The following is a 23,979-nucleotide window of genomic DNA, read 5'->3' as shown; positions in this document are numbered from 1 at the left end:
TGTGCAGCGTCTTTATGTCAGATTCTGCTGACTGGACGTGGAGTATGTTGGGCGTATCGGGCGCCCTGTCCCCAGCTTCGAGAGTCTAGATCCCCTCGTCACGCACCCCGTACTAGGTGTTGATAGGTTTCCCCTCAACTGCTGAAGCAGTGAATGTCGAGCATGAAAAGGACGGGGCCTCGCGGTGAAACAGGGGCCAGTAGTAATGATGAAGCTAAGCTACGAACATGCTGGAACCTAGTTTACATGCTGACTAAGCCATGGAAAGGGCCACAGAGACCCCGAATGCGTGGTCCCTGCCTTGGAACCCCTAGTCCAGCGGGCTCGTCACGTCTCTTCATGTCATTGAGAATTAAGGTGGTCATCTTGAGCATCTCGGAGATGATATTTATCGCGTCTCCTGTTAAAAACAACTGCGTCCGACGTTACAATCATTTCTATGTCCCATCAGAGGATTGGTCAAAGAGCTCACCAGAACAGGGTACGCTGTTATGCCAACCAGACCTTGGTTAGTTTGCTTCTGACATCCCTCCGAACCTTGAGCGTGATGATGTTGTTCGTTCTCACTTTAAAGAGCGCGGTGCTTGTTGGCCCTGTTCCCAGGAAAAGGCAGATATATTCTTGATTGGCCTTCAAGAGGCCTTCATCCATGTCATCGTTCCAGAAATCGAGAACTCCAAGTGCGAACTCGTCCACGAGAGCGAGCCTATCCGAATCACTCTGGATAGCCACCGTCTCGTCGTATGAATCATCTCTCTCTCCCGCGGTACCAGTGGGAGACAGGACGTGATGGAGATTTGATTCGTCTAGAGTAGACGTGCACTCGACAAGTAACACATTGACCTCTACGCCTCGAGGGCTGATCTGTAACGATGGATCCCCGCAAGCGAAAGCCCACGGTATATCCGATTGTGAAATCTGCCCTGAACTCCAAGTACGTTGCAAAGTTGCAAGCGGCTTATAGGAAACCGGCGACTTGGGCAAGCTATGGCAATAGGGATTCCGTTCCCCGAGCCATGCAAGGACTTCCCATGTCCCCTGGCGACTGCCCTCTACGACTGCTTGCAGCAATCTAAAGAAGGCTCGCTCTCGTTCTCCATATGCGATCGTGATACTGACGTCGAAAATGCCCATCAAGCTGTAAGCAGTGTCCTCGATGCGAGTCGTCCTACGCATAGCTGCCCATGACATCTTCATCGCTATCTGGTGAGTCCGGGGTTGGAAGTTCATCAACTGTCCGAAGGGTATGCTGGTGACTTTGGAGACAACACGCATGATAGATGTATGGGTGTCTTCGTCTGTGTCCTTGTCATTGAGGTGGGAAGTCAGCGATATCCAGTTTGTTCCGTAAAATTTAATTTGCTCTGGGGCGAGCAATTCCTGCAATGTCCATCCTCGTGTGAACCACGGATCATCGGATAAGTCGTCGAGGGATGACGAGGTGGCGAGGTGTACTATGCATATAAATGCGTTGCGATACCATTTGAACATGGAACGAATGGCTTCGTCTAGGTCTGCACTACTGCTCTTGTCAATGCAGCAAGTATCAGACCAAGCGAAGATACAATCGTATTCTTTAGCTTTCTCGCAGAACCTAGCGAGTTTTTCAAAACCAGGTCCCGTCTTGGCTGCAGGAGTCTGCATGTCTGCAAATGTCGGCTCCCCCTCACGTAGCCAGCGGTGTGAGAAGATAGCATAGTTAAGGTGCTTCATCAACGTGGCTTTTGCTCGTGCTTTTGCAGTCCAGCTGTCTAGCACGAGCACCATCTGGTTATGAATGACCTCATGGGGGCGCACAATGCCAAAGATATCCGCTCGATTGATCAGCCTCATCTCGGGGACGTATATGAGATGGGCCGGAAGGTCGTTGTATACAACACTGTCGAAGTAGTCTAGGACTTCTTGCATGGTGTGATAAGGAACCTATAGCCAAAGAACGTATTAGAATCGAACTTTTGTGAGTAAATCAGGATCACCTAGGAGAGACAAAGATCTGTGCCGCTTATATCCGATAAATCGGTAATAAGCAGTTACGCTGCACGCCAATAACTTGATGCAGGTGATTCGAGATGAGATAATAGAGCGATAAAGGAAGCCGTTTGGCCGACAAACGGAGTCGGACCACGGGTTCTGGCTCTTCTGGGCTGCCAGCCAGTCACGAGATAGACGACTGCCAGTGGTTCTGGACGATGTCATTATCAAGAAGCGCCCAGCAAGACGGAAAGTCTGAGCGCTCGAGCTCAGGTGACCTATAAGAAGGAACGATTGCCTTTCTAGATCTTCTAATGATGACGGTCTGGCTAGGGGAGATTAACTTAGTACCGCGTCGAGTGGGGCGCACACACGTGACTATGTCGACGTCATAGAGGTTGTCGTCATTAGGAGCCACCGTTGGTTATAAAGTTATCCAACATCAACACCAACTACAACCTCACTTGCACTTGATTTATACCGCATCCGTCACAATGTACCGAGCATCCACTTTCCGTTCCGTCATTGCTGCCCGTCACGATCGTGCCTCGGCGAATGCCCTTCCTGTCGTAAGTTGATTACTGTGTCCGCGATTCTCGAAACTAACTGCGACTGTAGGCGCGTAGGATGTTCGCAACCCAGCCCCCGCCGGGGCAAGCGCCGCCCAATCCGAAGGCCAGCCCCTCCACCAACAGTGGCGGATACAACAACGGTCTCATCATCGCCTCTGCCGCCGCCGCACTTGCGGGAATGTACTATTTCTACAACCGCGACCGCGGTATCAGTCTTCAAGAGAAGAAACGCAGAGATGAGGAGGAGATGAAGCAGAAGGCTCGCGAAGCAGGGGTAAGCATCAGGCAAGCTGGGGAAGCAGGGAAGGCAAGGACTGAGGATGCCCTCATAAAAGGCCGGGAGAGTTATGATGCTGCGAAGGTCAGTTCTCTGAGCATCCCAGTGGATCGAGTTGTCTGACCTGCTACATGTAGGCCTCAGCTAAAGAGACAGTGGCTGCATCCCGCCAAAAAGTGGGCGAGTCTCACTACGATCTGACAGAACATGCACGGCAGACAGCACATGAAGCGCAGGAAAAACTGAACCAGTACAAGAACGCAGCTGAGCAGTCTCTAGCAGATGCCAAGAGGACATCCGAACGTAAGTTTGAAGAGACGAAGGACGCCGTTGCACAACGCGCGGATGAAGTCAAGGATACAGGCCATAACTGGTTCAGTTGGGGGCAGTCAAAGACAGGCGAAGTAAAACGCGAAGGTGCTCAGAAAGTTGCTGAGGGTACCGAAGATGTCAAGAAGAGAGCGGAGAGGCAAGTATGAAATTTGTGGCGAACTTGAATGGACATTTGACGAGTTGTACGTCTGAATAAGTATTGTAATACATTACCTTTATTCCCTATACTGTTATATCGCATATGATTCTCTCTGAGTCTTCGACGATGGTGTACCGGCAGTTCCGCGGACCATAACCAAGGTGAAAATAAAAAGTCTTCTTGACTTTAGGTGCGTGGCCGGTATTTCCCGAGTGATTTTATCTTATCTTTCTCCCGCCCTTCAGTTCATCAGACATAGCCTGATCAGTGACAACCCTGAGCAAGTTGAGTCGGCTGAGTCGGCCGGCGGAGTCGCTGATAGCTGATCAACACTGTACACCCACCACCACCATCTTTGAGTTGTCAGGCATTGTAGCTTAGATGACCGAACTTCAGACCAAGGTTATCCTTGTAGGCTTAGGGTATGTCACAAACTCTCCACATTTGTAGAGGAACTATCAATTGACTGCCCCGTTAATAAGTGGTGCTACTTGCTCAGGAAAGACGACGCTCGCGAAGCATCTCAAGAATATACTCCCCAATAGTGTCATCGTGCACCAGGATGTCGGTGAATTTCTCTGAACGATTGCTAGCTTTAGCTTACTTGTGGCAGGATTTTGCTCCAGTAAGGCAAGGCATTTAACCAGATCGTATCTTTCGCTGAGCGGTTGCGCAGCCTGAGGAACAGCTACCCATAAAGCATGGCTATCAGGACTGGGACGCTCCAGATGGTGCAATCGACTACCCACGACTGACCAAGTTTTTGAAGCACATGAAAGACACAGGAAGCATACCAGTTGATCACAAAAGTCATGACCATTTGAACAAGCAGACGGATTTGCCTATCGAAGCAGAATGTCAATCCCGCCTGGCTGAGCGCTTCAGAGTTATGCATGATCAAATCAAGGAGAATGACAACATCGATATAGTGTGGGGTTTAGTCGACGGGTTTTTGTTATATTGGAATCAGGTGCGTCAATCGGTATTGATGCTTCAATGGAACCGATGTGACTCGGTCGTAGGAACTTATAGAGCAACTAGATGCGCGCTTCTTCCTCCGTGTTCCACTCAAGACGCTAGAAAGGCGGAGGAAAGCGCGGCAGGTTTATATCACATCAAGTATGTCCTTCAGGTTTTCCGCTCTATCCTCGTTCCTATTCCGCTCCGATGATTATTGACTCTCTTCCTCTTCCATCACTTCCCAAATGACATGTTCGTGCCCACGTCGACGTGTCTAATTTCCCCTTAACTCCACGCGCCTCCGTTCTTTGTCCACAATATTCATGACATGTGCGGCTACTGACATGGAGCACAATTTAATGAAGAGGGGGACGCATGGGTAGACCCCCCTGACTACTGGGAGAAGATCGTGCTCCCTGCATACCTGGACGCACATAGCGAGATATTCGAGGGTGGCGATGTTGAGAATGGGGACCTGACGAGTAAGGTGAAAGGGCTTATTTTAATTGAGCCGGATAAGGAGGACCAAGCAATGAGCATGACGGATGTCGTGGAAAGGTGTTGCAAGGAGTTATATCAGTTTGTCAAGGCAGAGGGGTCGAGCAAATGAGGGGGTACTTCGAAGATATCGAAGACCTTTGCAAGAATACTGTTAGTACTATACCACAGATCAAGCGTATATAGAATTTTTGAAGTGATTCCCCTGTACTGTTGGTTTGACTGCACCGGGAATAGTTGCTCGGAACAACGGAGGGTATCGTTCCATTATCGTTCCTTGTTCCGCGCAATTTGGCCGACGGTTGCGCGCATGAAATCCAAATTATCCAATACCCGGAGCTGACATAATGCGACAATCACATGCGGCGTTTAATTTAAACTGTACGCATTGTGATTGGCTAGCGGTCCAAAGTACTTGACCCGCCGCGCTGGCCCAACGGTTACCCCAAGACTCTTCCCTCTCTCCACCACCATCGTCTCCTCACACTCCTAACAATTATTTTAATGGCTCAGGTCATTGTCGTTGGAGGTGGCCTTGCTGGTCTCTCTGCAGCTCACACCCTTCTTGAGCGCGGTGCTAATGTATTGCTACTCGACAAGCAAGGGTACGAAGATTCACTTTCAGGTGAAACAGTTACTGACAGAATTCCTGCAGATTCATGGGTGGAAACTCCACGAAGGCCACTTCTGGTATTAACGGTGCTGGTACCCAGACGCAGCAGGAGGCTGGTATTCCAGATAACGCAAAGATCTTCTTCGAGGACACGAAGAAATCGGTGAGTGTAGTAGCCACTTTTCGCCCCGGATCTCATACCGACAAATTTTAGGCCCGTGACCTTGCTCGCGACGACCTCATCCGTGTGTTGACGGGCCGCTCAGGCGATGCTGTCAACTGGCTGCAGGATGTATTCGGCCTTGACCTCTCAAAGGTTTCGCGGTTAGGAGGCCACAGCTTCCCCCGTACACACCGAGGAGATGCTCAATTCCCTGGTATGGTATGTACCATACTCTCCGTCCCTTCCCTGTTGAACTCTACTAACTCCGCATTGCTCCATTGATAGGTTATTACTTACGCACAAATGGAGCGCCTGGAAGATTTGTCAGTGAGCCAGCCAGACCGCGTGAAGATTTACAAGAAAGCCCGTGTCACCAAGCTCGTCAAAGACGAATCTGGTGCAGTTACGGGTGTCGAGTATGTCCGGAATGGCAAGACAGAGACTGCATACGGTCCTGTCGTTCTCGCTACTGGTGGTTACGCTGCCGACTTCACTGGCGGTGACTCTCTGTTGAAGAAGCACCGTCCCGAGTACTACGATCTCCCGACAACGAATGGTGACCACTGCACGGGTGATGGTCAGAAGATTGCCATGGCCATTGGTGCGAGTGCGATTGACCTCGAGAAGGTGCAAGTGCACCCGACGGGCCTTGTTGACCCCAACGAGCCCGATGCGAAAGTGAAGTTCTTGGCTGCAGAGGCTCTTCGTGGTTGTGGCGGTTTGCTTCTTGACAAGAACGGTGACCGTTTCGTCGACGAGCTTCAACATCGTGACTACGTCACTGGGAAGATGTGGGAGAACGGCAAGGTATGTAGAATACGCTTGTTTCTTTTTGTCATTTACCCAATGACCTTTCTTAGTACCCCATTCGCTTGATCTTGAACGGCCAGGCTTCAAGCCAGATCGAATGGCATTGCAAGCACTACGTCGGCCGTGGTCTCATGAAGCGCTTCGACTCCGGCGAGGCGCTTGCTAAAGAGATGGGCGTCACACCTGAGTACCTCAAGAAGACTTTCGACACGTACAACGCCGGTGTCAAGGCCCAGAAGGACCCCTTTGGAAAGAAGGTAGCGCCCATTTCTAACAATATATATCGTACTGTTGTTGACCTCCAAAAGTACTTCTCGCCAGGAGAGTGGAGCATGAACGACTACTTCAACGTCGCAATCATGACCCCTGTGTTGCACTACACCATGGGCGGTTTGGAAATCGACACCGAGTCACGCGTCATAGGCAAGGACGGCAAGCCCATTCCCGGTCTCTTCGCTGCTGGCGAGGTTGCTGGTGGTGTACATGGTGCCAACCGTCTTGGTGGTTCGTCACTGCTCGGATGTGTTGTTTTCGGACGTGTGTCTGGCGACTCAGCTGCTGCCTATCTCCTCCAGGCGGCTAGTGCCATCGTGCAGAAGGCAGGCGGACGTCTTGGTGCCCTCGCAGGACAACTTGAGTCGAAGCCCGCTTCTTCGTCTGCACCTATACAGCCTGCTGCCACGAGTGCTCCCGCCAAGTCGCCATCAGTAGCGAAGGAGTTCACCACTGCAGACGTTGCTAAGCACAACAAGAAGGACGACATCTGGGTCATCGTTGATGGCCAAGTGCTGGACGTCACATCCGTAAGTGGCATGCTTTCCGGTCGTGTGACTTCTTTGCTGATTCTTTCGCGATGCAGTTCTTGCCTGATCACCCAGGAGGCGAGAAAGCTATCATTCTCTACGCTGGTCGCGATGCAACTGAGGAGTTCAACATGCTCCACGACCCCAAGGTATGAAACAATGTCGTGGTTTTTTGTTCTCGGCTCATTCGCGCTGTAGGTCATTCCAAGATATGCACCCGATGCTGTCATTGGTACACTGAAGAAGTAGGGGGTAAATGGCGGCGCGACTTCATTCAGCAAAAGTAGAGGAAAGCATCTGTCATTGTTCCTCAGCATCGCATATCTCTTTCTCCCATGTCTCTGCTTGGCTGTGATCCAGTGTATTCTAATGTTGTCTTCATACCATATATTATTGTCTGATCCATGGGACCCACATGAGGCTACTTTGACTGAACGTTGGATGGACGGCATCATGAGAATTCGGGTGGCGCGTGGCGCTTATATCACATGCATTCATTGCATTCGCCCGTCAATCCATTTCCACATAGTACTATCCCTTCCGTTGCAATCGGCATCCTACAGAAGTCGGCAGTCACGCTTTTTCGTGTGATGACCAATTGAAACAAAAGTGTCACATTTTCCCGCCAAAATGTGTGACCTGCCGACTTCTGTGGGGTGCCGATTGCACCGGAAGGGATAGTATAATTAACGACCAAGTTTCTTCTACAAATTTGGTTCTGCCTAAGTAGTAAATAGGGGGAGACTATTCGAACCTTCCACGACTTCACATATAATGGACACCCAACTGGCTGCTGTGTCTTTGGCTCTTGGCAAGGGCTCTTTGGCTGGCCGGGAAGAATCGGGTCGACACAAGAACGTGTACTGAGGATCGGTCAGGCTAACGATATCGACGGCCATCTGCCCTGCAGTGCATGTAATACCGCATAGCATACGCCTCTGAATTTGTGGCGTCGGGGAACCAACGCATGTCTCACGTTCGTATCTTAAATCGGATGGTACGAACCGACACATTGACCCAGTTCTTCCATTTATCTACAGCAATAGGCGGGAATGCTATCCTGCACCCACATCGGAGTTTCTGTCGGTCCTCAGAGCCCATCCACTGTGTTGTCATTGTGTGTTGAGGCGTCGGCGTGCCCTTCGCCTACTGACTGCGCCAACCATATACTATGACCGCGCCCTCCGGGGCTCCCGCACCCAGTAACCAGTGTGCGGCCATACCAGCATTCTGAAATGAGCTGTCCCGAACGCCGCACGCAGCTTCGAGCCCACGCCATTAGGTGTCCGCAGCTCCTCTTCTGTGAACCACCATGATAGTTGCTGTACTTGGTATTACTAACGTTGCATGTCGGCAGACTTGTTGTATTACACGTCGATTCGTGACGAGGTATACAGAAACATTGTCAAGCCTTGATGTGGAATTTGGCTCTGAAGATATCTGCCTCGTGTGATAACTTGTACATGGTGCGAACTCTCTGTTGCTATTTCGGACTCTTGACGTCCCTACTAGTGAACCCCTTGGCCTCGTTTTATGACTCGAACGCTATGTTAACATTTACTATCATTGGTGCACATACTTTCCCACCTAACCAATTGCCTTCTATGGACATCTACCAGCCATTAAAGGCTGTGATCTACCGAGGCCCATGTTTCATGGATTGGGTGGCAAAGGGCCATCTCGGAACCGCGAGATGTATAAAGATTCGACCTGTTAGCAGAGGCTCCCCCCCACACCCCTCCACCTTCAATCCAACTGCACTCGCTTGCCCACATGCAGTCATCTAACCCAATCCCTTCTATATTCCGAAGCAACGGAACTAGAAGGTATGACCTGACAATGTATCATGCTAAGATCAGGGGTCTAATGTCGCTTCTGCAACAGCTCTGATCCGGCTCAAGTCCCCGAGACTTCAAATTATCCTTCGAGCGCGTGGGAGTCTGTACCTGATGTTAATGTTCTAGACCAGTACTTCTCGGGAGATCTTGTGTCTGTGGCAATGATGCAGTATGTCTTTACCCGCGCCAAAATATCTTGCACTGGTTATTCATTACGAAACCTCAGGAACTCTGGAAACCAGCCCCACGTGACTGATCATACAGGATACCACAGCATTCCTGAGAACGCTTTGTTATTCCACCCAGAGACAGAATTTAATAGACAGTTTTGCTATCCTCCAGATTCGTGGCAAATTCCTCCTCCTCCCGCAGACGACAGCTTAACCCACGCGTATATTTGGTTCGTTTATCGAACTGTGCAATACGCAAATGATTGACCTAGTTACTAGGAGCCATAGATCCCCTGTTTGGATCAACTCGGGCCAATTGCCGCAGTCTTTGGAAGCGGTAGAATCACAGCCGTCGACGAAATTACCAGTCACGACGTCACCTCAAGCTCGACGTCCGTTTTTCTTTTCGAGATGCCCTTGTAAACTCTGATCATCCCTGCTGCAGCAACCTCTCATGTTTGCCACTGGATTGAAAATGGTGTGCCATGTGGTCAAACCATTTCCGATGTCATGCGCAAACTAGGCGCTCACCTTAGTGACGCTCACAACGTACAAGGAAATGAAAAGAAAAAGATTGTGTGCAACTGGAAGGATTGCGGTCGGGAGATGCACAGAGGCGGCATCAGGCGGCACGTATATAGTCGACACTTCAACATCAAATCACAGTGCCCGAATTGCCTCAAGGAGTATTCTCGCAGCGACGCCATGAAGAAGCATGCCAAGGAGTGTCAGACATAGGCTCAACCTCCCAGTATCGCATCTGCGTTTGTTCTCCTATTCTTTCAACTATGGACATCCACCGATGATATCTTATTCGTATTGTATTGATAACTGATGTATTACTTGGACCACGACCGGAAACTGTATGGGTATGACACTATACATATACCCTGCATCGATACTCCCTCAACATGATTTATTTCGTATGCTAGTACATCTTGACTCTTCTTATAAAGCGTAGATAACAGACGGACAGGTCGTGGACAATTGGAGACGTTGGACCCTGCTTAGGTGCTATGCTCTAGAGAGGATGAGGACGTTGACCCGCTTGCTTGCTTGCTTCTAGAATCTACTCTTACTGCGCTATGTGTTTGTATGTAGTGAGACCCTGGGAACTCCAGAGACCTCTGGCACTCCTTGCCTTGCTCCTCCTCGTCCCGCCGGCAACCCCCACTACAATGTGCTTACTTGGTATGGAAGAGAAAGCACCTGAAAGCATATGCAATGTGACTCAGTTGCTGGAGGCTGGGAGAGATTAAGTAGTTCAAGTACTTGTATATGGCCACAGTACACTGTGGGCAGTAGAATCAATTAATTTACACGTGTTCATCACTGATTACGGAAGTTTTCATCAGATCTGTCACTGGAATGGCACTCAAGTGTTTTTTAGTGAGAATAAAATATCTGAAAATTTCATTGACTTTGGTGTTGATCCCTTTAAAATCAGTGACTTAGGCATTGAGCGCGAAAAAAATCAATGACGAACACACTAAATTTAAGCTAAACTGAATTGTTGATCCTGTCTTGCGATTTCCATCTTCAGCATTTCCGACGAGTGCTTCCGAGACTCGAGTGCACACCATAATATAATTAAAGACTGCATACACCCTTGATCAATCACCACCATCGACTGTCGTGCCTTCAACCAGCCATGTCACAATCCAGAAATCCTTCACCTACTGATGACTATGGAACATGCAGGTGCAAACCATCATGTGGTAAATGGCTATCAAAGTCTGCACGGAATAAGCACTACCGAAAATTCATCAACAACGAGCTGGAATGTATGGAGGATTCAGACCAGGAAGATGACGAAGACAGATATATGGAGCAAGAGAGTGGTAGCTCCAATGACGAGTGAGTTTGGCATGCTGTACCAAAGATAATCCTAATCGTGAATCGCGATAGTTCAACTGGCAGGTCCTTCCACACTGGGTCATCAGAGGATGTCATGAGCATCGATGATGGCTGCAGCCAGGCTGCTTGTAGTGACATTGACTGTGATGAATCATCTGATCACTCGTATGCCTCAGAAACACCAATCAATATTCCTGAAAACTTCATCTTTGATGAAGAAGCAGATGATGACGAGTATCTGCACCTTTCACTCCAGGATATTGCAGAACAGCTCAATGCTTGGGCAGACCCAAATGGTGATGGCGATTTTTATGACGTCCATGAGTGTTTTTCTATTCAATTGACCTGATACTCAAATGTTTGACGCAGGTAATGACATCATTATGGAAGAGGACCGCAACAATATCCGAGCTTTTCAGCTGAAGATGCTTGCGAACATACCTCGCTATGCCTATGATAGAATGCGTTATGCTTTCCAACACAAAATGACTTTGGATTCTGAATGGGTTGTAGTTCACCGCTTAGTGCTGCTGTCTGGAATTGAACCCCAGAACATACACTGCTGCATACAATCTTGCATCGCTTATACGGGACAATATGTTCATGATGAAAGATGCCCCTTTTGCAATGAAGGCCGATATACCAAACACAGGACATCCTCGACGCACATTCATGTACATTCCTCTTATTCCTCGACTTCAAGCTCTCTTTCATAATCCCACCATAATTGAGCAAATGGCTTATCAGCACAACTTTGTACAGAGTGATAGGCTTATCAGGGATGTGTTCGATGGCGAGTGGTACCACAAACTTCGCTCCCGTCATGTTGTTGTAGACGGTGTCAAGCGAAGACACAAATACTTTCACAAGCCACATGACGTAGCGCTTGCGCTATCTGCTGATAGCTATCTCCTCTTCAAGAGACGTCGTGGGGGCCCATCTGCTACTCCCATCCTTCTACAAAATTTCAACCTCCCTCTGCAGATCCGAACTCGCCTAGAGAATCTCATCTGCGTCGGAGTCATTCCAGGTCCCCATCAACCGAAAGATATTGAGTCTTTCCTTGCTCCCTTCGATGACGAGTGTGCTGTTCTCGCTGATGGAGTGCGAACACTTGATGCATCCACTCGAAATCATTTTGATCTCCATGCATACGTCATCTTCGAGGACGGTGATATTGTTGCTATTGAAAAGCTATTAAACATCAAGGGTCACAATGCGGTCTATCCATGTTGTTCATGTGAGATACAAGGAGTACGAAATATCACTGGCCACGGCAAAGTGTACTATACACCTCTTAGCACCCCAGACCTTGACCACCAGCCTCGGCCATCTCTTGACCCTCGCCATCTGCCTCTTCGCTCACACCAGAGCTACCTTAAGACACACGACAAATTACAGTCAGCCACAACAAGAACAGAGAAAGCGGCCATTGCCAAGCAGACTGGTATTCGTGGCCCCCCTGCACTACGACGTGTGGAATCATTGGACTACTCAAAATCGTTTCCATATGAATGGATGCATCTGTTTCTGGAGAATGTTGTGCCTACCCTCGTAAATCTGTGGACTGGTCGTTTTAAAGGCCTTGATTCTGGTTTCGGGAACTACGAGATCCCGGATGACATTTGGGAAGAAATTGGAGCTGAGACAGCGGGCGCCGTCAAGGACATCCCTGCAGCCTTTGTACAGGCCCTTGGAAATATTGCTCATGACCGTTCAAATTTTACAGCCGAAGCATGGGGATTTTGGTTCATGTACCTGGCCCCAATCATACTCAAGGATCAATTTGAAGATGTGAAGTACTATGACCACATGTGTGAACTTGCAGGGATGATGAAGAAAATGCTGCAATTCCAGCTTACTTATGGTGAGATTGACACACTCAACGAGGGACTAATCCAATGGGTCAAAACATACGAAGAGTAAGTGTCATCTCCTCTCGAAATGCAGTGCTATTATTGATACCTTTCCGATTCAGGTACTACTACCAATATGCGGAGGATCGATTGTCAACATGCACCCTCCCCATCCATGGTCTACTTCACGTGGCAAGTGGGATACGCTTCTGTGGACCAGTATGGACAAGCTGGACATTTTACATGGAGTGCTACTGTGGCTTTCTCCAGGCTCACCTGCATTCGCGCCGATTTCCTTGGAGTAATATCAGTCGGCGGGTGTTGTATATGGCCTATCTGACCCAAGTGACAGTAAAATATGACCTTGGCGAAGACTTTCGTGTGACGTCTCGACGTCTACAAGATGGTGAACTGCGACGGGGTGAAAGGGTTTTTGATACATGTACGTGCTCGTCTATCTATCAACTGACAACATGGCAGACAGTTTAATGATGTTGGCCATCAGATCCTGAATTCATCATTTGTGCACCTATCAACTACAAGTATAGGCCTAGAGATGACAACTTGTTGGGTGTCATTGCTACATACTTCCACCAGATCCTTGGTAGATGGCAAGATCAAATTCAAGCCCAACTGCCCACAGTGATGCCACTATGTGGAAAAGCACGCATTTACTACCGAGGGGACACAATTCGTACCGTCTTTGCAATTCGCCGACTGACAGAATCCTACAGAGATAACACCTTCGTGTGGGTAAGTATATTGTTGTTGTTTGATCATAAAACTTACTATCTGTAGTACGAGATTCAATATAATGACACAGGAAATCGTGTCATCAATGTCATAGGCTATGGTCGCCTTGAGAAGATCATACTTTGCAACTTGGATGGCAAGGCCATATGGGGGACTCACCAGAATTCCCTCCACATCCTCGCAGTTATTGCACCCTGTGATACAGATGGACGTGATGCTTCACAAATCCTTGTGGAGTATAAGAAATTCCTGCCAATCATTGTTAGCAATGTACTGCAATATAAAAGCCACAGTGGGCCGAGTTAATACTCGCAGAAGGTGGGGTATCATAGATCATACCATCAATGCTGCCTGTGCATCATTTGCAGATGTGGATGAGTACAACAAAGATTATATTTCAGACGAGGACACATAGATACAGCAATGAAAAAATAGTTTCAAGTCAGCATCGCGGTCGCGTTCGCGGTCTCTGTCACAGTTGTCATGACGGTCTCGGTCATCTCTGGTGTCTCTGGTATCTCTTTCGGAGCAACGATGGGGGCTTCGAGAACGCTCACGATTTGTGATGTATAGCCAGCACCAGGAAAGACTTAGACACAGACACGAATTCACAGATATGTCACGTGTTTACCAAATAACACGTCAACAAAGGACATCAACAAATAATATCAGACGACTAACCAGCACTTGCAAGCCTTTCCACCACTATCAATGATGCCCTACAACAAAGGAAAAGCAGTCAGAAAGGTGGACAGGGTTGCAAAGAATCTCAGTCAACTTGAGACTGAGCTTCGTCATATACAGCGTGAGTCAGATTTCGAAGTTATGGAAGGGATAGGAGTAACATATGTGTGGGTAGGAAATGATCATCATGGAAGGCTCAGCCCCACAGGGCATATAAAGAAGCTGATCGACAAATCCAAGGGTCAAGCAGGGCGATCAGAACTGAAAGGAGGATACAGTCTCCAACAGGCCATGGGATTGGCTGGCAATAACCGGAAATACAACGCGTTTAGAGTGAGTAGTGTTGACCAGCACTTTAAAATAATTCACACTTTGATAAGATGATCGCACAGCGATATACGAATTGATACCTCGATACTGAGAAGACTCTCAAAGAACAGCCCAAACTCACGGTGACACTCCTTTTATCATATGTAAGTATCTCATGTTTTTTCTGTGCATATATGCTACTCTAACCATGCTCAGGCACAGCACAAACACCTATTTCTAGCAAAGTTCCGCGATAATTGGCCATTTCATGACTTTATTGCCTCTTATCTTCGCAATCATGTCCAGTACACCAAGAAGCAGGCATGCAGATTTAGACGACTCAGAGGTATGCTAATCAATGAATAGAAAGCTGGAAGTTGATTGCATATATGCGCACAGATGGATGACTCAGATCTCAGTGACGGGGAACTTGACGACATGCTTAATGATGATGAGGCTACTTCAACTCCAACATTGTGATGAAAACGACACCGACATGCACATGATTCAGATGATTCAGAGACCGATGAGGAGAGGAGCTCGCGACCTCAAAAAAAGCTCAAGTTTACACATGTGAGCATTCAAGATGTTTCGATTACACTACTGATACTCAAAGCTACTGGCAGGTGTCCATTCCTGCTCGTGCAAAGCCAGCTCCGGCTCCTCGCATGAAGCCTGCTCCTCATGCACAGTCTGTTCCTCGTGCACAGCCCGCTCCTCGCACAAAGCCAGCTCCAAAATCAAAGATGACCCAGGTTCCTGCTCGCCGTCTGGACGCAAAGCCAAAACCAAGGCCAATATCATCATCAGGCACGCACACCACAAAGGTTGCAACGGAAACTCCACCAACCGCCGTGGCCAAGCCGAAAGCAAAACCTGTGTCTATTCCTCGTGACACTCGCACCAAGACCAAATCCAAACCAGCAGAAGCCTCTGCTGCGCATCTCAAGGTTTAGTGATTTATCATCAATGCTGACATTTAACTCATTGAATCATATTAGATTGTCACTACCAGTCAATGATGATGATGATGCTTACGAGTTTGCCGACCTTCCCTTGGTCTGTCCGAGTGACAGCTGCAAGGATCTTGTGCCGGCGGATCCCACTATTGAGCTGGTCAAACAGCTCCGGCGGTGGAACTCTTTCAAGACCACTAACCGCTGCTTGACCTCAGAGGGTCTACGTCTAGAGCTTGAGATATGCGCGGCACTTCGTCGATCGCGTGAAGAAAGGCTCAATATGCAACGCGCCAAAGCCCGAGGATGGCCAACAATCATTATATGGGAGAACATCTCAGATCAAGTCCTCCAAATGGAGGCCGAGTTGGATCTCATGATTCATGATCAAAACACGAGGCGCTACAGTTTTTTTAATGACATGTTTCTTGAAGATCTTTCTTCCACAGGTCTGAAGAGCAACTCCACCGATCGAGAGTTTTCCAAGCTGGCCATCACTAGCCGACATCGCATACCAACGATGGTTACAAATCACGCTCGTCCTGGATAGTGATTTGCTCATTTACATGACTTGATCCACATTGATACTGACATCTTGTTAGCTACGGGGAGAAAGGAAAAGCGATAATCCAGTCCGCAATATTTTCCATGTTTGACCACGAACAGACTTCCAACGAAGCCTTCACTCCCCTTGACTTCAAGGCCTACATTGAATACTACCTCATACCTTGGGTCGCTATCCACTTAATTTCGAAAGACCTCGGATGCAGTCTAGAAGAGGCGTATGAAGAGATGATTGCCAGTGCTGATTCAGGTGTTGCTCTGCATCCAATGGCTGAAGAAGACTCATGTATCGAGAAAATCACACGCCAACACTGCGTCTTGGCTGCCGAGAAACGTGTTGAGAAGGTCGAGCACTTCCGCAAGGAGATGAATGATGAAATCGAGAAGGCGAAGGAGGAACAGAGGATGCACGACGAATTAGCTGCAAAGATTTCCTCTAAGGTGTGTCGTATCATGTTATATGTTCGGTCATGTGCTCAGATTGTTGTCTAGCATCGTGTGCACAAAGTGGTGCGTCCTTTCTAGCGCTTATACTGACAGCCCCTTGTTCATTTTAGCTCACGTTCGCGTCGTTACGCACTAGCCCATCGCTTCCAAATCGCAACCAACAGCAGGTCCCTCTAAATTTCCTGGATCATATGACAATGCAGCATATCAAGATGACAGTGAATCGGAGCTCTCTGAACTGGTGCGCTCTTAAACCTTCTTCCTGCCAACTTTCACCTTGAATTACTGCTTCGCATAGCCCGAGAGCATCCAGGCTACTCCGGTACTGCGGCCTAAACGTTCACGCGCACGACCAGCCAGGCAAAGGGTGAGTTTTCTTCATGTGCACCGTCTCACTGACAATTTGTCTTTTTCAGTCGTGCAGATGAGCTTTTGTTCATGCCTACCATCTCTTCCGACCAAGTTCTTTGTCTCTCTTCACCGGGTCGTCTCTTCACCGGGTCATCTCTCTTCACTGGGTCGTCTCTCTTCACCGGGTCGTCTCTCTTCACCGGGTCGTCTCTTCATCGGGTCATCTCTCTTCACCAGGTCTTCGGCTGTTCTTCATCTGTCCCTGATTGCTAGGTTCTCTGTCTCTGCTCACTGGATTCTCTGTCAATACACACCAGGTCCTTCGTCTCTGCTTGCCATTCCTTCAACGCCGATAACCAGTTCTTCAACCGTCTCTGCTCAAATTGCCACCAACTCATTCAAGATTGTTTCCATTGGTATTCTTCATGCACGATGTTCTTCTATCGATTGCAACTCTTGTACTGCTTCGCGTCTCTGTTTATGCACTAGATGTCTCTTTGCATTTGCCTGTACTGTATTAGCTCAATGCTGCATTATAATTGGACAATTCCAGTGACTGCGTCAGTCTTTTCCAGTGATGGCCTCGATCTTTTTCAGTGATGTTCTTGCTGTATGTTTAGTGATATATTCAATTGAAAATCGACGGAGACTCTGCGGAAATTTACGTATGTCAAGTTGGTCCTTTCAGTGATATAGAAATCACTAGAGTTGAGTGAGCGACACACTAAATTTAAGTAGGCATCCGCTACGAGAATCCAGTGATTCCATTCACTGAATTTCCGCGAGTGTACTACCCACAGTGAGTAGACCGCGACCTCGTGTCTGAGCGTGTTCTCATACTCAAAGTTGAAGTAATAGCCAGAGGACCTCGAAGTACTTCATCATGGATGAGATTCAGTGAATTTCGACTCAGGAGTCGGAGGAACTGTTTTTGACCGGCTACCATTTTGGGCTACTAATGAGAGCTGATATAAGCTTCCTCCTTCCATCAGAACGACAAAAGCACGAAGCTTCATCTGCAAAACCACTGAAATGAACGCTTACGACTTCAGTAGCGCACTCATACGATTGGTGGGGATGCTGAACACATAACGAAAAATGTGTGCTTACGAACGCAAACCTGAACTAAACCAAAAGCGAACTGCTCAAAAGCACTTTGAGAGAAACTTCGGCTTTTTAGACGTTGTAGCTTGTCTCGGAGTCCATTCTTGACAACCGATGGTCAGGTACAATATAGTACTTCCTAAGTTACAAGCGTCGATATGACGGTATTGTCACGCGAGCTCTGCACCAGGGACCGGCATTTCGGTGACGGGTCTTCATCCTCATCGAGTGCTCGATTGCGAGGTCACCAAAGTGGGCAGGAGGCGCCGAGTAGGCTGCAGGAAGGTAGACTACACTGCGACAGGTACAATTAGTAATAAAAAAGACTGAAAACATAAGCAAGGACTTACCGGAGGGTTTCGGATGCTGAGCATAATTAGGCTGTTAGTAGAAAAGACGAACAAGCCTGAGGAGGGAACAAAAAATTGCTAGTCAAGATGACCCGGATGCGAGAGGGATGCAAGAGGATGCCGGCAGGCGGCGGTGAGTAACAGAAGTGGCTTTTAATAAGATAGGAGGGGGGGAACTGATACGAGAGGGTGCTGGCAGGCGAATGAGATGCGGGAGGAGGCGACTGCAGGGTATAATATGGAATGGCAGGTAGCGAGTGCGAGGGTGCGAGAAAGGGTTGTTGCAGAGGTCGTACTGTAAAAAGTCAGAAGAAAAAAGAAACAAAGGGGAAAATTCTGAATGCCATACACTAAGGGCGGCTTCCGGCGCTATGATAGACTGGTTAGTGAAACTGAAGAACAATAAAAACTCAATCGCTATGGAGCGCGGGGGAGTGGCTGCTCGAGTCCAGCAGTGACCGATACCTGCTTCGCGCTGTGGTATCCTTGATGTTTCTTCATTGGGGTGTTGAGATACACGCTGGGCAACCAATTTTGAACCATAGGCACTAGTACTGGTAGTACCTACGGGGCAAGCAATTGGAGAGAGCGCTTCGCAAGAAAAACGCGAAGTCCAAACGGCCTCCTAAAGCGATTTGCCATCCGTCCAACATCATCCGAGAAATGGTCACTCTGGGGCTATTCCATGATAGACTTCTGGGGCAAAGTCTTGGGCTAGTCTAGGGCTTCGACGGCTGAGTTTAAACACTGCTCAATGAAAGGTTTGAACATCGCATGAGGCATAACCATCCTCAGTCAGATGGAACAGACTGTATTAGGTACACAGACACCGTCAACCTATCTACATAGTAGTTCAGTGTCCAGTGATATAGTAGGGTAAAGTAGACGAGACGTACCCTCAGTCAGATGAAACAGACTGAGAACAGGAACAACCATACACGCGGCGAGGCGTTCGCCCCTCAACACGACGTGTCTCCGGGCATGAAAAGAGTTGTCCTCGGATAGTACAATCCCCCGTTGTTGTCGCACATAAGGTGTCGCAGACCGTTAGCGAAAATCAAGTTCACGAAGGAGAGAGGGCAGCCAGATAATTTCCCGCGAGACATCAAATCAGAAGCGGCCATATATCACCTGTGAAGAAGGAAATCATCTTTGTTGACAACCACTTCAGGGAAGTGAGTAAGTCCATCATGATCAGTACTACTTAGTGCAAAACATATCGGTGCGCGGCGTTTACACTCCGCCCGAACCTGCTGCGGGCCTTGAAGGACCTAGACTTTACCCCAAAAGTCTACAGTGTTGAATAGCCCGAGAGGGGCCAAATCTCTGACTTTCACATCCGTCGACAGATTTAGCAATCTGTTTCAAGTGGTGAATATAACTGACCTAGAACAGGTGGTTACTTGCTAATTTATCCGGTGCATAGATGATAGGGTTGATGTACATAGTGAAGCGGAGTTGAATTTAACACGCTAGGAACGGAAAAGCCCGAGGTGAGGTCCTAGAATGTACTAGCGGTGATGGTTTGCACCTGTCACCACCTCACACTCGGACTTTGTGGTAGCGCAGTGCCTTCACCACTTCCAGCTAGCAATACGCAGGCGCACTGTCAGGTTTGGGCCACTCCACTGTGTATGTCATCCATAGTAGTTTAGAAGACACTAAGTATCTGGATATCCAGGGGTTGGGGCCAGAACCAGTATCTGATCTAGATTTCAAATTCCGGAACTTATGCTATTTCCACAGGAATTCACTGGAAGACATGATAAGGAGGTTTGCCAATTAGGCAAGCCAGTTGCAGCATGAACAGGAACTTCAATTATCACTCGTGCCATTGACATGGCGGTAAACGTCGGTTATGTGGGTTGTCGTGTTCCTCATCGCAGAAATGCTAAGTCCGTGATGTCTTGACATCTTTGACATTTTTGGAAGAGCAGGTGGAAAATGGGCAGGCGCTTGCGATGCGCAGTAACCTGCGTTCCATTGGAAATTTGCAATGTGTGATCTGATCATTCTGACGTACTTTTGGTCCTGCTTCAAACCGAACTCAACAAGAGTAGTGCGCGCTGCCGCACAGGATCGAACGTTCTAGCTATGCATCAACGATTTTAATCGTGTACATATCAAGATTCGAGTGTATGCCATCTCAGCGCCTTGGGGAGCACATCAGACTGTAGTACTCCAAGGGTCAAGGGCACTCATACATCATCAGTTGACTGGCTCAGTTCATCTTCCGACGGGAGATGCATTACGTCGCCTTCCGTCACTTAAGTCCAGCCCCTTGGAATGGCGTTTACTGCGCTGTACCTTATCGCGCCGCTTTAACACACTATCTTGCACAGGTGGGGGACATGAGGACGAGTACCTTGACACCCGCAGTCACCTTCGCATCTTTGCGGAGGTATATTTACTACTGGCTAAATTTGGTATATAACCCTCGACGGTTGCTTCTTGATATCCTACTTTTCATTGAACAGAGCCTTTTGGGACATACCTAGGCCCCCCTAGTCGTGCGTAACATGCAGTCCCCGAACATTCTGATGATCGCCGCCTTCCTCATGAGCGCGGCGGGGGCAGGTCAGTAATCTGTCAATATTTGATGAACTCATATTTAAATGCAATAGTGAGCGGCAACAGTGCTAGCGTCTATGCTCGGGACCAAAGTATAGTCGCTGTGGTATTCCGTCAGTCCACACAGTATCACCTTTTGCATTGCATCTAATTTGTTTTATCCAGAATATAACCCTAGCAAAGTCGCAGCGGGTGTGGCGGGTGGACTGTACTTTATCGCCAGCCTTTGCCTGTTCACGCGCTTATTTATGAATAAGACATGGTGGGGACTTTGTCTCCCTATAGGCACCACCTGTAAGTTCCCAGTATTCTCTCTCTCTCTATGCGTGCTAACTGCGGAACAGTCATGTCCGCTGGTTTTTTCATGCGCATACCCATGACGATATATCCTAATTCTCTCCCAATTTTTATGATCCAATCACTCTTCATATTGTTACCGCCTGCTGCATACCTCGCCTTCAATTACATCTTATACGGGCGTTTCATTGTAAACTGCGTGGACAGACGTTACTCTTGGATGAATCCAGAGAGAGTCGCCAAGTACTTTGTTATCAGTGATGTCACGACATTCCTCATACAGGTGATTTTTTGTGTCCATTGTACGAAAGATTGATCACGACGTTATACAGGGTCTAGGCGGTGCTATGCAAACATCAACAGACGAGTCACGCGACAAGTTGGGCGCACATATAGTACTTGCCGGGCTAATCCTTCAGACCCTCTCCTATGTGTTATTCATAGTGCTCTTTGTGCATGCATGGCGTAGTATCCTCCGGGACGGTATTCTGCCCCGTCAGGAGCCATGGGGAAAGATCCTTTGGTTATTGGTGTTTTCGTCTATAGCGTACATGGTACGCCGTTCGCCCACGCTTCATCGTCCATCTCTACTGACGTTGATAATATAGATTCGCTGTATCTATCGTACCGTCGAGTTTGCTCAAGGCAACGGTGGCTACCTAGTCACACACGAAAGTGAGTGTTGGAATATTAAATTCGAGGCACCTTGGTCTGACTCTCCTCTGACAAGTCTACTTTTACCTCCTCGACTCCCTACCACTATTTATTGGTGTTTGCACATACATCATCTACTGGCCAACGAAGTATCTCGACACTTCAGCCAAGACTACCTATCAAATGGCTGGACGCATTTAGAGTTCTGTCATGGATGTTTCCATTTGTTGATATGCGAACTATGACCCACGGACTTTAGTAATCTACTGCACTATAGCGCTCTTTTTTGAAATCGACCAGCTCCTTTGGACCCGCACAATGTCCCTCGCTCTATGTTCGTGTTCGGAGCGCACAGGGAAAGTAATTGCATCACGAAGAAAACTCGTGATGAGCCTATTAGGTTATCGCACGTCATTGAACGGATTACACTATCCCCTTAATATTTGAAGGTTCCATGCCGACAATCTCCGGCGCCCATGCAAGCGGATTGAAAATTTAAAAGGTGGTGCTAGACCTGCAAGCATCTTCCCCTTAAACTTCGTTCACATCCCCCAACAGTACCAGCAGGTAGCCATCTATTATGACTCAAGGTGATATTGGAGACTTGTTTGTGCTGCCGGACGGAGTCGGAATACGAATGATGAGATCTTCGGACATGCAAGAAGTTCGTGCACTTCATGTGAGGAAACACTTTCATTTGCACACCAGAGCCCCTGACTGGCAATTCGTTTAACCAATCCCAAAAGACCTAAACTACTCCCAATCGCATACCCTACCGCATTCTTCGTGCAGCTACTTGTACATCCTCAACAAATGTGTCTGGATAGCCACATACAACGGCAACGTCGTAGCATTTGTCTCCGCTGCCAGGGAAACACGGAATTCGACGCCAGGGCCACTTGGTTCATGTGGAGCTCAGGATCGACCCACTAGCACCGGAGCACTGCGGATTACCTTGTTAACGCTTGGCGTATCGCCTGAGTTCCAAAGACAAGGAATCGCACGCAGGCTTGTACACGAAGTCGTGCAGCGCCTACGATCGTCCTGCGAAGCCCCCTTTTACTATGAATCACCTCCCGCTCCATCGTCCCGCTCAGAAAGTGATTCGACTGATACGGTGATTCTATGCGCAGAGGTGGCACATAACAACTCATCTGGGCAGTCTTTTTACTCCCGCCTCGGGATGCATAGACAACTAGAAGTCGATAAGCAGAGCGGGTTTGGTTCCAAGGCACACACATGCGTGGTACTGGGGGTGATGAGAACGGTTCCTGTTTCCTGAAGAACGGTTTTCACGGGTTGATGGGTGGAGACAGCACTCACGAGCATTACCAAGGATGGGCTAGCATGAGTCGAGTTAGGTTTGCTGTAATATCTTACATCTAGTGTTTGCGACGGCATTGGTGATGCTTCTTGCTTCAGCATCAGGCAGGATATGTGACGCTATGAATGACACAAACGACTTGTGATCTGGGGACCGATTTTATGTGACATCACCTGAAGATGGCAGTTCCTGGCAGTTCGTAGAGCGAACCTGGTTGGTCGTGAAAATCGGAGGTACACCTGGCACATTGCAGCTCGAAGTCACGGTAACTTCTCTTGTTCAATTTAATCGAAAGAGCACCTACAAGGCAAAACAGATCAGAAGCCTGGTACCTACTCATCAGATAAGAAACCATACATCTTGCTATGAATATATCTCAATCTGCTGCATTTCGCTGTAATACCCGCATCTCCTACGATAAATATCCCTTTGCGCGTCAGTGACGAGTATGAGGATAGGCGGCATCAGAAAATCGCCGAGGAGATGGTGTTCCTAGTTATAACTGGTAAGATTAGATCAAAAATTCACGGGATTATATGCAAAGACGAAGTAAGACAAAGTGATATATAAGATAAGCAAATTGGTATCCAAAGATAAGGTATGTGTTTCGCAAGTGTACCAGCAGTTCTCGACCGAATGGTCACCGTTCGTTTGTGATCTCGACAAGCCTTATCAATTTACAGGACGCTTATGTAAGTAAGTCAGCATCTGATTTTTTTTTCGTTCAAGTTCAACTTGCTTCCCTCTCAACGCTA

General features: G+C 48.2%; 10 protein-coding genes across 10 annotated transcripts; 9 read left to right on the top strand and 1 right to left on the bottom strand.

The window, feature by feature from the left end:
• Window positions 1-197: 197 nt before the first annotated feature.
• EDB91DRAFT_1121400 (uncharacterized protein) lies at window positions 198-2,344 on the bottom strand. Its single transcript, XM_041318229.1, has 2 exons — window positions 1,977-2,344; window positions 198-1,923 (listed from the first exon to the last, which is right to left on the bottom strand). The coding sequence occupies exon 2, from the start codon at window positions 1,906-1,908 to the stop codon at window positions 490-492; it is 1,419 nt and encodes a 472-aa protein (XP_041179490.1). The 5' UTR covers window positions 1,909-1,923; window positions 1,977-2,344; the 3' UTR covers window positions 198-489.
• On the top strand, window positions 2,345-3,440 carry EDB91DRAFT_1121399 (uncharacterized protein). Its single transcript, XM_041318228.1, has 3 exons — window positions 2,345-2,540; window positions 2,590-2,904; window positions 2,958-3,440. Exons 1-3 carry the CDS (start codon window positions 2,466-2,468, stop codon window positions 3,297-3,299), a joined length of 732 nt encoding a protein of 243 aa, XP_041179489.1. The 5' UTR covers window positions 2,345-2,465; the 3' UTR covers window positions 3,300-3,440.
• On the top strand, window positions 3,441-5,016 carry EDB91DRAFT_1121395 (uncharacterized protein). The gene is made up of 7 exons (XM_041318227.1): window positions 3,441-3,482; window positions 3,538-3,714; window positions 3,775-3,856; window positions 3,906-3,917; window positions 3,969-4,262; window positions 4,315-4,411; window positions 4,618-5,016. Exons 2-7 carry the CDS (start codon window positions 3,674-3,676, stop codon window positions 4,860-4,862), a joined length of 771 nt encoding a protein of 256 aa, XP_041179488.1. The 5' UTR covers window positions 3,441-3,482; window positions 3,538-3,673; the 3' UTR covers window positions 4,863-5,016.
• A 155-nt stretch (window positions 5,017-5,171) lies between these two features.
• Window positions 5,172-7,571, top strand: EDB91DRAFT_1121381 (FAD binding domain-containing protein). The gene is made up of 8 exons (XM_041318226.1): window positions 5,172-5,355; window positions 5,406-5,526; window positions 5,578-5,745; window positions 5,812-6,333; window positions 6,387-6,593; window positions 6,645-7,139; window positions 7,196-7,288; window positions 7,338-7,571. Exons 1-8 carry the CDS (start codon window positions 5,255-5,257, stop codon window positions 7,386-7,388), a joined length of 1,758 nt encoding a protein of 585 aa, XP_041179487.1. The 5' UTR covers window positions 5,172-5,254; the 3' UTR covers window positions 7,389-7,571.
• A 1,341-nt stretch (window positions 7,572-8,912) lies between these two features.
• EDB91DRAFT_1246409 (uncharacterized protein) lies at window positions 8,913-9,885 on the top strand (the record flags this gene model as incomplete). Its single annotated transcript, XM_041322659.1, has 5 exons — window positions 8,913-8,965; window positions 9,024-9,146; window positions 9,204-9,377; window positions 9,427-9,539; window positions 9,593-9,885. 5 exons carry the CDS (start codon window positions 8,913-8,915, stop codon window positions 9,883-9,885), a joined length of 756 nt encoding a protein of 251 aa, XP_041179486.1.
• A 913-nt stretch (window positions 9,886-10,798) lies between these two features.
• On the top strand, window positions 10,799-11,353 carry EDB91DRAFT_1246408 (uncharacterized protein; the record flags this gene model as incomplete). Its single annotated transcript, XM_041322658.1, has 2 exons — window positions 10,799-11,004; window positions 11,056-11,353. 2 exons carry the CDS (start codon window positions 10,799-10,801, stop codon window positions 11,351-11,353), a joined length of 504 nt encoding a protein of 167 aa, XP_041179485.1.
• Window positions 11,354-11,489: 136 nt separating this feature from the next.
• On the top strand, window positions 11,490-13,349 carry EDB91DRAFT_1236383 (uncharacterized protein; the record flags this gene model as incomplete). Its single annotated transcript, XM_041321451.1, has 11 exons — window positions 11,490-11,603; window positions 11,638-11,829; window positions 11,851-11,883; window positions 11,926-12,024; window positions 12,061-12,088; window positions 12,110-12,225; window positions 12,250-12,285; window positions 12,328-12,871; window positions 12,895-12,926; window positions 13,005-13,239; window positions 13,264-13,349. The coding sequence occupies 11 exons, from the start codon at window positions 11,490-11,492 to the stop codon at window positions 13,347-13,349; spliced, it is 1,515 nt and encodes a 504-aa protein (XP_041179484.1).
• Window positions 13,350-16,165: 2,816 nt separating this feature from the next.
• On the top strand, window positions 16,166-16,501 carry EDB91DRAFT_1012958 (uncharacterized protein; the record flags this gene model as incomplete). Its single annotated transcript, XM_041312449.1, has 1 exon — window positions 16,166-16,501. A coding segment is annotated over one exon (336 nt), but the record flags the coding sequence as incomplete, so codon positions are not given.
• A 4,431-nt stretch (window positions 16,502-20,932) lies between these two features.
• On the top strand, window positions 20,933-22,359 carry EDB91DRAFT_1121371 (RTA-like protein). Its single transcript, XM_041318225.1, has 6 exons — window positions 20,933-20,955; window positions 21,003-21,243; window positions 21,294-21,529; window positions 21,579-21,800; window positions 21,855-21,921; window positions 21,977-22,359. Exons 2-6 carry the CDS (start codon window positions 21,198-21,200, stop codon window positions 22,099-22,101), a joined length of 696 nt encoding a protein of 231 aa, XP_041179482.1. The 5' UTR covers window positions 20,933-20,955; window positions 21,003-21,197; the 3' UTR covers window positions 22,102-22,359.
• Window positions 22,360-22,834: 475 nt separating this feature from the next.
• On the top strand, window positions 22,835-23,182 carry EDB91DRAFT_1049839 (uncharacterized protein; the record flags this gene model as incomplete). The annotated part of the gene is made up of 1 exon (XM_041313491.1): window positions 22,835-23,182. A coding segment is annotated over one exon (348 nt), but the record flags the coding sequence as incomplete, so codon positions are not given.
• Window positions 23,183-23,979: the final 797 nt, after the last annotated feature.

This window comes from Suillus paluster (assembly GCF_016628075.1).
Source record: "Suillus paluster strain FC165 chromosome Unknown EDB91scaffold_14, whole genome shotgun sequence".
Taxonomy (NCBI): Eukaryota; Fungi; Basidiomycota; class Agaricomycetes; order Boletales; family Suillaceae; genus Suillus; species Suillus paluster.
The sequence above is the reverse complement of the archived record's forward strand: the minus strand, read 5'-3'. Positions and strand labels throughout refer to the sequence as shown.